At 39.2% G+C, this 12263-nt stretch overlaps 1 protein-coding gene across 9 annotated transcripts in view; it reads left to right on the top strand.

Annotated features, from left to right (window-relative positions):
• Positions 1-12263, top strand: part of smoc1 (SPARC related modular calcium binding 1) — a 62757-nt gene that overhangs the window by 27362 nt on the left and 23132 nt on the right. For 3 of the 9 annotated variants that reach the window (XM_014994866.2, XM_088002865.1, XM_088002868.1), the window contains exons 3-9: positions 789-857; positions 4512-4624; positions 4727-4826; positions 8699-8752; positions 9579-9626; positions 10430-10462; positions 11953-12009. In XM_014994866.2, the coding sequence (XP_014850352.1) occupies positions 789-857; positions 4512-4624; positions 4727-4826; positions 8699-8752; positions 9579-9626; positions 10430-10462; positions 11953-12009 (474 nt within the window). Of the gene's footprint in view, positions 1-788; positions 858-4511; positions 4625-4726; positions 4827-8698; positions 8753-9578; positions 9627-10429; positions 10463-11919; positions 12010-12263 lie in introns of all 9 variants that reach the window. The other 6 variants (XM_014994864.2, XM_088002866.1, XM_088002867.1 and 3 more) reach the window with 5 other exon arrangements.

Here is a 12263-nt window from a genome sequence, read left to right as displayed (position 1 = left end):
TTTGTAAAATGCTTCTTTAGGACACATTTTCAAATTTATTCGTATTTATTTGTTTTTATTGAACAAACAGTAGAGAAAATGGTAAAACTATCAATCCTGACAATAAAGAGAGTTAAAGGTTTTAAACGACACTGATTGGTAATTATTGTGACAGTAATGGATCAAATTTCTTATCTTGATAAGAAATGTATCACGATAAGTGATAAACGATACGATAAATGCTCACCCCGGTGCACAGCCATCTTGAAGTTATTCCATAACTTTTTAATCAGTTTTTCCCCTTTTATTATTGTTTTTGTTTAATGAATAAAAACAGTACATAATCTGTTTTACGCTTTCGGACAATCGAGGTTCAACAAAATAATTTAAAAACTGATAATGATCAAATTATTGTCATTACTTCTCTAATTTGCCGCAAAACGCACATTGTAGCCTTTAATTTAAAACTCGATTTTGGTGAAGATGTAAAGATGACTCCACAATGCAAACATGTTTATCGTAATCTGCAGAAATAATTAATTAATGCTAATGTGCTATTTTTTTTAATTATTGTGGTTTTCAAACATTTTGCATGCGAATAAAGCTCTTTTCAGTTTAAACAAATGTATTTATTAATAGAGCATTCATTTGTCAAACAGTGTATCTACATATTTTTCTAAAAAAAAATACCAGATTTACCTTCAGTTAGTATATTCATGGTGTCTTTTTTGCTTCAGACACAAAAACTGCCTGTTTTGCACTGATCACAAACCATTGCATTGCATGTAAAGGATTCTTTTGTCTTTCAGTGAAGTTTACGCTGCCGGTGGCTTCAGCACCAACGGCCACATCTGATGGGAGAGAGCCAGAACCGAAAGGTAGGAACTGAGGAGACACTTCAGTCTTTAGAAGCTGTGAAATTCACCCCATGTAGGGAATCGGTTCATTTGGAGGACTGCAAAGAAATGTTTTAGTGAGTCAAAGGTCATAATACAGTTATAGTCAAAACGCCTCAATCATCCAAGGGCTCAAAAAGTAACACGATGAGTTAAAATCAAATAAAAACAGGAAGAATATATCCCGAAAGCAGAATTCTTTGGTGAACAGATTTGGAAGTAGATGTAACGAAAATCCTTCTTGCAGCTTTAATGTGATCTACATGCATTCACTTTTCTTGCATGTATGTTTGAGAAATCCTTTAATCTCCACGGCAACCATTCAGCTGTGCATAACACCTGGGTTAACCGAGCACCATCTTCAAGATGCAGCTTCCACGCTTTCTCCTCACAGACCAGCTCTCCTCTGTGACTCCCGAACTCCTTCAGACTAGCCAGCAGCAAATTAGCAAACACCTGGTGGAGCTGCGCATCAGCTGAGCTCTTTATGCGAGCTACTTTTCAGTGTAGCGCTGGTAAAAATGTTGCTAAAGGGTTAATACATGAGGGATGTAATGACTTTCTGAAGGCGAAGTTTCAGAAAGAGCAGCGGTTTTTAAAGAGACAGAAGCCCAATTTCAAGATGTTAAATTACAAAATCAAACTTCTTTTAAGTCATATTTGATATATGTAGCATTTTTATAACCACTGAAGGCAACAGTTATTTTATTGTGCTATAGAATGGAACTATGTGGCTGGAAAATGCAGCCACATAGTTCGGCCCTTAACACGTCCAATCCATCACCTGGTGGTCTCCCCACGTTGCTTTGCCATGGAAACGCGGATAAGGTGAAAAGACAGAATCACATCTTGGGGGCCAAGTTGCATCGAATGCGGACCGCCTATTGAAAGTCACCTGTATCCCCTTTCACAGCATGGTTTTGTAATTAACACGCAACCAGGAATCCCTCATTAAAGATCACTTTGTCCTCTTATCGTCTTCACAGTGACGAAGAGCGTCTGACCTTCAGGGTCATGCAGCTGCGATTATAGAAGCAAATGAGCATCGCTTCCAGCTCAGCTTCCAACTCACCCGTTTCCGTGTGTTGGCCTTTCAGCGAACACGCTCATGGACCGGCTAAGCGTGACATCAGCGCTAGCTTAAAACGCTCTTCTTGGTCTCCTGTCTTCATTTTCCCTTCGACGATATAAACTGCAAATGTGGAAAGCAATAAAACACATTTATTTTGAAGATCACAAAGTTGCAGCTTTGAGCCGTAAAACCTTAAGGGGAAAGTGGAAACTAGGGTTTAGGGGAGAAGATGTTTTTGATTTCCCAGCTCTCTGTGGGCGTGTAAGTTTTTACAGACCATGATCACAGGCTGCCCTCGACTCTGGATGCGGCTCTGGAGTCAAGGTGTGAACCTGGCATTGGCTCCCTAGTTTCAAAGCCTGTTTACACGTCAGGAGAACAGCAGCCCGATTCCTGCCTCCTCTGTTTCAGATGGGTGAACTTGATGGATTGCATCGATACATGGGTAGCTGCTGGGTACGGATGAATTCGTGGATGCATGGATGGATGATATTGATGGTCTCATTGATGGCTTTGAATATTACAGCTGGAACAGCCCTCCGTATTTGGCTACTCACTTTGACTTTCTGCCCCTCCGTTTTGTAATGCTTGGGTTTATTTCACAATAAAAGTCCTGCGGCGCGTAAAGAAAAAGCTGGGAGAAGCTTAAATTGCCTTTGCACAAGTTTTTTTTTTCTTCTTTGTTTTAAAACAATAAAACAGACTGTCTTCAATAAGCAAGGGTGAGCCATAGCGATATGGACTTAAAGTTTTATCACAATATTTTACAGTGCTATTGTGATAACAATAAAAATGACAATGAGAACGATTTATTACTTCTTTTTCAGGTAAGTGTATGACCTGTGTGTTACGCTAATTATACCATTCCCATTTATAATACATTTCTTTGTATCACTAAATTGCACACGGTAACTGTATTTTTCAATTTATTGGCAATTTTTATGTTTCTGCTGAACAAACAGTGAAGAAAATAGGAAAAACCATCAATCCTGACGATAAGGAGAGTTTTGGAAGGTTTTAAACAGATTTAGTTGGAATTTATCATGACAACGATAAACGCACAGCCCTAATGAGGTCACAACTCCAATTCAGTCAAATATGAGAATAATAAGTAGAAACAACCAACAGAGAGATATAGCTATAAGTGGGACTTATGACGCAAAATTCTAATTTTGCATGTTTTTCTACTTCTAAAAACCCAGGATTTCCATGGATTAGAGATTTTTAGTCTCAATGGGATTTTTCTGGTGAAATAAAGAACAAATTACTACTACTATTATTATTATTATAATAGTTATACTATTATAAATAAATTATAATAGCAATAACGAAAAACTTCAAGCCCATAAAAAAAACACTACCCAGCTGTCTTTTGGCACTCAGTTCACATTTTTTGGTGTCTGGGAAATGAAACCGTATCAAAAACCTCCAGGGACAGCCCCGTCGCCTAGCAACCCCAGCAGCGCAGCGCCAGTCACCTAGCAACCCCAGTTGAGCTCCAACATGTTTTAGTTACCACATTTTACTGTTGTACAATTACTGCTGGAAAAGTGTTTTGTTGCTAGATTCTTGTTGGTTGCATAGGAGGTTCCACTTCTGCTTTTCAAAGATGAAAGGTGATATGATCTTGCATCCGTTTTCACATTTTCACATTTGAGTGAACCCATTGAGTGGTGTGGCTACAGCAGCTTCTTTTGATGTAAAGTGAGAAGAGGGCCTAAAACAGCTCATTCTGAAAGCTCAAAATATGCGGAGCTCACTAAAAATCTCATCATCTAAGAAGGATTTAGTGCAAACAATATAATGAAGATGTTTATTACAGCCAGTAGCACCTATACCAACAAGTTCAAGGAAGCATAAGAGGTCAGAGAGTGGCTATGTTCACATAAGTCCAAAATAAGAAAAAATAACCACTTTTTTCAACAATAATTTATTACTTTTTGGTGACTGGAAAAACCTTCTGAATGTAATGTCACCAAATAAATATAAAAACTAAATTCATAGTCCATTTTTCTACATTTTACATTTGACATCAAAGTCCTGTTTTAGTTCCATCCTTCTTTTCCAGACTGTCTTCTCCGGGATTGCTTTTTATGAACTTTCACTCATCTGCTGAAGTGGAGGGTTCAGGCCACTCTGTTCTGCACCCTGCTGAGACTATATTTACAAGAACAGCCAAGCATGAAGTTCAACCCCACAGGTGAACGCTGTAAAAGACAAAAAGAAAAAAAAAAACAAAACCCACACACATCTTGATGGGATTTTCAACGTTTAAATGTGAAACCTCCTCTGTTCCTTTTTTCCCACAATCTCAGAAATATTGCTTCAGAGTAAAACTACAGAGCGCTCGGTGCTTCGCCTTGTTACGTCACATTGCGGATGAGTCAGAACCGAATCAATAAGTCTGTTCCAATTCCTCAAAATATTCTTCAATTGACTGTACATTTCACCCCCCCCCCCCCCCCCCGTCTTTCAGTGTTTAAACTGCAGTGGGCAGCCTGCAGGTGCAACAGGGGTCTTATCGTTATTGTTTTTTTTTTGTTTTTTTTTTCTGTTTTCCACAGACGGAGGTCAGTCAAAGTGCCACGTCGAGAGGAACCAGGCCCTGGAACAGGCGCGGAGACCTCAGGAGTCCACGTTCGTCCCAGAATGCAACGAGGATGGAACGTTCGCCCAGGTGTGTGCTTTACCCCTGACCTTCCTTTTTCTTTTCCACTAGCGTACTCAAATAAACGCAGCTGTAATAACAGATATGTTTGCATCTGTATGTGTTTGTCAGGTCCAGTGCCACACTTTGACAGGTTACTGCTGGTGCGTCACTGCCGACGGCAAGCCAGTGAGCGGCTCCTCTGTGCACAACAGGAAGCCTGTGTGTTCAGGTACTTTGACTGGGCAGGGCGGTCTTCGTCAGCCAGTGTGTGAAGGAAATGTACTCGGCTTTTGCCGACTCATCCTGGTGTCCTTGGTGTCTCCTTCCTGTCAGCTGATTCTGTATCTTGTCTGATTTAATCATAAAAGAAAAAAACAGCAGATTATTTGGACACGTAAAAGATTTGGCAGCTTTAGTGTCGCTAATACATTCGGGACATTTGGCACGATATGGAATTATGTCTCCAAAGTTGGTGTCCCATGTTTTAGGTGGCAGCACAAAAATGTGCCACCGCTTTTTTGTGGTGGTAGTAATAATCTTGAGGTTGAATCGAATCCCCAGACCAACAGGCTCTGCACCAGCTCTGCCACTCTGCCATGCTCTGGTTGGTCCTTAAATGTGGAAAATAAATAAAGCAAAACTCAAAAGCCTCGGGCAAACCACCCTGACCTTTAGAAGCGAAACACTGCGAATATAAACCAATCACTGTGATCCACATATACTTATGCAAAAATGGGGGCCCGTCCAAGAGCAACAAAGCCGTAGCAGAGCTCGGCTCTCCACAAATTGTGTTTTGTTTCCTTGCACAAGACCGCAAACACACTCTACCCATTAGAGCTCCTCTAATTAGACGTCTCTTTAAAGCTCCAGAACTGTTAACTCATTGGTGTTAATGTCTGGCATTAGCAAAACAGACAATTGGGAATTGCATCGGCAGCTGTTCTCGCTTGACCTGACCGCAAAACGTTTTGGACGGTCAAGTCTTGGATTGAATTTAGTTGCGATTCATGGCAGGGTAGATATGCAGGAATTAGCACAGTAGCTATGTTTCATCCTTTGTCCTGAGCTTTTAGCTTTTTAGCTTTTGGCTTTTTTTTTTAAAGTAAATCACACTCATCAACTTGTTCTCAGATTTGAATTGATCAGTTCCAAGAATAAAGGAAGAAGTCTTTGAACAGAGTCCCAGACTAGACTGGTACATGTGTAATGACATGCTACGTGTTGTCAGGTGCAGGTGCAAGGTCAACAAGGAGGCTAATAATGGCTGGATCATGCCAGGGCCTCTCTGGTGCTCTAAGTGCTTTCAGCGGGACTCTGGTCGCTCATCCTGGATGGGAACACTTTCCGATAATCGCCCTCGTTTTCCTCTGTGAGATAACACTCAGGAGCCTTTGCCAGGACTGGATTGCACAGTCACCGGAGCAAATGGTGCAAATTTCGTTTTGGATTGTCTGGTAAACTGTTCACATGTGCCTTTGGAGTTGTTCACGCTCCCTGTTGGAACATAGAGCAGAGATTTACAAGATTTGCTTACGCGGGTTTAATATAGCTTATCAAAACTTGGGGATTTCCTAACTTGAGGAAATCCCCAAGTTTAGTTGAACACAAAAGTAGAAGTAATCAACTTCTACTTTTGTGTTCAACTGACTAATTAAAAATTAATGCAAAAATGATTTAATCAAAGCTGATTGCCACTAGAGGCTGACGGCTCAATCCACAATATCGATTAAAAAAAAGTCAGTTTCAGTATCAGATCGATACTTTAGTTACAGATTCCCTCTTGAAATTTTCTTTTGTAGTTTCTCAACTCTACCTCAAATCAGATTTTATTTTGATTTGCTCTCGAATGGCATGTTTTTTGTTTTGCACTTTATTTAGAAAAAATGCAGACTAATTTGTTGCCTATGGTTACTGTTTGTCAGGTCAATGTTAGGGATGGGCATGTATAGTATCATTTATCGTGAAATTTATTTTATCGTGGTATAAATCTCGACTTATGGGTCTCTCGATATATTCCAGTTATAGAAGGTAAATAAAAAAACAGAACCGAGAGTATGATTGGAAGTATTAGTTCCATGAGAGCTGATAATTTATTGATAATTAAATATCAATGAAAGAAAAATATGATTAAGTGCAGCTGCTGTGTGCACTTACTTTTTTTTAAGTAAGTGGTGTCCTAAAGCAGCCCGTTTCAAATAGAAATGATTTTCAAGAATATTATTTGTGTTTATGGCACAATGAATGCTGAACCATGCAGTCTGTCATAAAGTTACCTAAAACCCCCTAGCTTTTTAAAAAAAAACAAACAAAAAAAACAATGTCGTTTTCAGAATAGTACCACAAAATATTGTGATAAAACTGTTAGTTGGCGTTGCCCATGCATGATTAATATGTTTTAAAAGTTTGTTTTAGATACTTATAAACTTCATCCAAATGTTGTGTGAGGTTTGAACAAAATAATTTAAAGGAAAAACTACAAAAAAAACAAAACAATAAAAAACCACATAAGATCAGAAGTTTGACACATCAAATTAAAATAAAAAGTATCATAAGTATCGGTATCGACAATACGAGCCCTCTTTTCATTTCGTATCGGATTGATATAAAAAAAGGGAGAATCGCACCCTAGTATTAATCACACTGTTTTTGTAATTAAGAAATTATTCTAGCTCAAACTTGCCAAGCAATCGAACCCAACCGCTCAGTTTGACCAAAGTCCAGCAAATGAAATATGTGACAAAACTCCTTTGCCTAATTATCACCTCTGACAAACAACATCCTGGAAAACTATTTGTATTTTCTCCGTGTTTCATTTGGATTACACAAAGTGGAGTCAAATGAAAGTGATACAAATAAAAACAAAAAGTTTTTACTCATAAAATTCTGAGACATCTGGCATTCATCAGCCCCGTCTAATGTGATACTCCTAAAAAAAATCCAGGGCAACTAATTGACTTCATAAGGTACCAAATTTTAAAAAAAAACAAAAAAAACAAACGAGTCCTTCTGTGCGTAATATGGTCTCAGGATGCATACAAGCTTTTTTTTTGTAAATGTTTCAGACGTGTGCTGAAGAACAAAATTCATCTTGAAGACCAAGAAACGCAGCAGATCGGTCAAGCATCAAGTTGTGGAGAAATTTAAAACAGAACTACGAAACAATATCCAGAGTTTTTAACATTTTATTCGGCACATGCTGTAAAATAAATAATTTCTTATTTCAACAAGAACGAGGAAGCCGGAAACACAAGGAAATGCTTTAAGAAATCCTGTTTGGCAAAATGTTTACCATCTTACGTTGTCAATGGCCTTCAAGATACAGCCGGAACTACAATGGAACGGTTTAACTCGTTTTAAGACTTGGATCTTAACATTTATTTCCATTCCCATTCGAGAATGGAAGTCTTTACGTTTGGAAAAAACTGGCAGAGACGTTCGCAAAAAATACTTCCAGCTGCGGTCGCTGACGATGGTGGTTCTTCTGAGCACTGACTCAGGAGAGCTGAATACAAGGGTTAGGGTTTGTGTTTTAGGGTAAACCTATTTTAGCCTACCCTAAAATAACCCAGAATCACTTTTCCCAGTGTCTTTGTGTTTCAGGGTAGAGTTATCCTACCCTGAAACACAAAGACACTGTGAAAAGTGATTCTTTTTTTTTTTTTTAACCAGGTACTGTGTCCAAATCTACAAGCCTTTGTTGACATAAATGGTTTCTTTTTTTTTTTTTTGTAAAAGTGGTTGAAATCATTGGGGGGGGAAAATGTCTGAAAACCCAAATTTCTCTGCTCTTCAACCGGACACATGATCTCAATGTCCGTCTTGAATAACTCTAAAACTCAGTCATCATCACCTGCCTCCTTTCTGCCCGGCATGAGGTCCGATATCTTCATGGTTTCTTGCAAAGGTATGTATGATGGTGGAAGCAGAATCTGGGCGTAGCAAACCTCATCCTGCTCAGCCGATGCATCCGAAACACGACGCCCTCGTCTTTTTTTTTTTTGTTTTGCTTTGTTTTTGTTTTTCCCTTCTCGATATAACTAGACCTGCTGGACTCGAACTTGACTCGATCACCCGAGTAAATCATCTCACATACGTTTGCAGGAAACTTCAGTGAAAATATGGGAACTGATGCTGGAAGGAGTGGATTCTCAGTTAGTAAGTTTTTCTTCCAGTTGCTTTCACTCAAAATTCTGCCCTTTGACCTTCTGTTGTGATTGGTTGGATCATTTGATGCATTTTCTCCGAGAGCAACCATGCATGAAACTGACTACCTGCATGTGCCGGACCAATACAGTGAAATTAAAATACATTTTTAACATTTTTGCCAGTAATTTTCCAGAAAATTGGTCTCTGTTGGTGTGAGGCTGATGAAACGGGTACAACGTCTCCAATAGGATACAATCAAGTACTAACATAGGGTTCCCTCTGCAGCAAGATGTTGAAGACTAGCTGCGTTTCCATTGACCATGTCATCGCGCAATCTGGCATTTCGAAAGTAATTTTGCTTAGTGGCAAAAATGTAACAAAAAAACCTTGTTTTAGTGCTAAAATGGCTGTGTCAAAATTGGTTTATTTAGCAAAACTGCAATGGAAACACTTTTCGCATCACGCCAGTCACACGATCGACAACTGAATGTTGCCGAAGAAGACAGGAAGTAGTTGGAGGATGACTTATCGAGTCGAACAAGCGTATTCACACGTGACTTTAATTGCGATTCTTACTGAATGGAAACACCGCAGTTATTGAAGTTGCGTTTTCTTCGGACGTCAGCAGAATATCGACAGTTTGTAATGGAAGCGCAGCTGGTGTCGTGTTTCTTCGTCCTGCGTCGACCGACAAGCTTAGAGACAATCAGAAGAATAACGAAATCCAATTGAAATATTTTAAAGTGAAGGTCCTCAGAAGAACTGTCTGTTTCCACCATCTGAAGCGTTGCTCACTCTCTGTTGTGTCTCCACCCCCTCCCTCCAAATGTCGCAGGGTCAGTAACCGACCGACCGCCTGGGCCCCCGAACGCGGGTAGAAAAGGTGAGCTGAGATCTGTTGCATGTCCTCCGTTTGTTTGTTTCTTTGCGTGTTGGGATAAAGCAGCTCAAAAGGTCTTTTGACCCAGTTTTGCTCTGCCTAACATGCACAAAGTCCATATTTGCACAAGTAAAAAGTGCCGCAACAGGAAGCCGTGAATCTTCACAGTTAGGATTGGTGAAAGCATGCAAAAAAAAAAAAAAGAAAAAAAGATGAAATTTTGTACAGAAGAACAAAAGTTTTTACACAAGTTGATAGATATTTTGAAAAATCAAAATCAACTGTTGGTAATTATTTATGAATGCGTTGGATCAGATTTTTTGCTTTCCTTTTTAGAGTACAACTGTAAATGAATGAAAAAAAAATCAGACATATATTTTAATTTGTCTAGTGTTTAAGTTCCACTTGAAAGTCCTGTTGATTTTTCTTTTGTATATTTTTAGAAAGTAAACTTCTATTAACACAGAAAATAAATTGAGACCTATTTTTGCAAATTTAACTTCTTTCTAAACAGGAAGACACTGTTCAAGGCTGCTGTTAAGAATTATATATTAAAATATGTATTTTAATTGTTTAAAATATTATTTAATCAGTAAAAACCCATTTCTTTTAGTATTCGAAAACCTCCACAGTTCATAACTTCTCAAAAACTGGAGGGAAGAACCAACAAATAGAAGATTTTGAGTATTTTCTTTAGTAGTTTGTAAATTATTTGAATGTTTTGACACTTGATCTCACTTTGAAGGTTTCCGCTGTGATGTTGAAACGTTTTCTGTTGTATGCTTTTGACATAATTATTTCCCAAGGAATGTTCCAGATGCTGCGAAACCGCAAACAGGGTGAGTAAACTAGGCAGATTAATTCACAGTTAAATATGATTCAGCCTGGACAAGGACTCTGCCAGCATGTCTAAATATTGATTTTAGCTTGCAGCATTATGTCAAATTACATTGCTATGTTTCTCTTAGATCAATGGTAAAGCGCCAATGGGGAAATTTGCATGAAATTATCAAGGGTATGAATGTTATATTTAATAAGGGGGGCTGTGAGGCTCATTGTTAAATGGTGACATGACAAAAACGCTTCTGAAATTTATGGCACAATCTTTTATAGATTCAAAATTAAATAAAACAAGCCTCAAAATGTTTGAATGAAGTGTGAACGTGAGCGAAACAACATTTCTTAACGTAGTCCTGTCTGGATATTTGATCACTTTTCTTGATTTATTTTCTGAAGTTGCCGACTGTAGCTTTAAGGTGCTGGAATAACTCAAACCTCAGGCCTGCAGAAAAGTTGTGGATTATGTCTGAAAGCTAATCTGTCCCAGGAAACCAATCAGTTTTAATCCAGTGGGTGTGAAATCCCGCAACAACTTGCAGCTGTAAAGTTGTTCAGATGGAATCATTCAGCCCCTGAAAATTTCTGATCCCTGAATTATAGTTTAGAAACAAGAAGTACTCACGGCTCTGTGGTGAATATTTATGTGGTGACCACAGTTTAGAGCTGTGGTCACCAAGTTCTCCAGGAGATCTGAATCTCCAGGAGAACGTGTAAATATTTTTTTCAAAATATAATCTTTTTTTTTTTTTTACAACAAAGAAAAGTTTGCTAATGTTGACATTTGATGTGGACGGCTGTCTTTGTATCACACAGTCATGGATGTGATAATGCCATAACATTTAGCCATGGCGCTGACTATACTTGGTGCTTAAGTGTAACATTTATACTACATAAGAGCTATATTATTACTATTTATAACACATACATTTTCATAACTCTCGCAAATATCAAAAGAGCTGATCTGCAGTTAAAGAGAAGCTTTAACTTGGACACCCAAAAAGACTTTGACGCAATAACCTCATGTTTAACTCATCACCAGAGTTACTCTAAATAACCTAATGTGCACAAAGACCACATTACTTCTGAAACTGAGCGCAGCCTCAGTGCCTGCTCGGCTCTAGTGTTTCGAGTCAACCAACCATCAACTGATTCCCTCGCTGTGACGATGGAAGTCGTTTGAATTACCTGCAGCTGAACGTGGATATTGAATGGAGGTTTGAGGCCGCCCGCTGAACGCGCAGCCCGATCATGTTGTGAGTGATTTATAGACGCGGGCTTCCACAGGCACCCACGGGTGGGTGGTTGTCTTGTGATTTGTCTGTCATTTCTTCTGTCTGTCTGTTTTTCTTTCTCTCTCTCTCTCTCTCTGTCTCTCTCTTTCTTGGCCGGGCCATGTGCAAATCCCAACCATTCAACAGTTCTGGAGAGTAGATTGTATTAATCTCAATAATGGTAGTCTCCTTCCGTTTCTTTCTCACTCTCAACCCAGACGACGGCTCCAAGCCCACTCCCACCATGGAGACCCACATCCCTCCCGAGGGCGAAGGTAAGCTTCCCCTTACAGCTCTTCCGCCGTTACAGCACGGTCGAGACGGTCGCCTCGACGACTAAATGCGCATACCACAGACCCGTGATGGCTCTCCGGGGTCAAACGCGGCTCGCATAATTGCTCCTTTGTGAGCTCAGGCTCATCGTATTCCAGCAAATTGCAGCAGCCGTACTTTGTCAACAAGTTCATTTCCAAACCTAAGATCTATTCTCTTCAAAAACATAATAAAAGAAAAACATCACCTAATGGAA

This window comes from Poecilia mexicana, unplaced genomic scaffold (genome assembly GCF_051168715.1).
Source record: "Poecilia mexicana isolate PSO_F unplaced genomic scaffold, ASM5116871v1 scaffold_22, whole genome shotgun sequence".
NCBI lineage: Eukaryota > Metazoa > Chordata > Actinopteri > Cyprinodontiformes > Poeciliidae > Poecilia > Poecilia mexicana.
The sequence above is the reverse complement of the archived record's forward strand: the minus strand, read 5'-3'. Positions and strand labels throughout refer to the sequence as shown.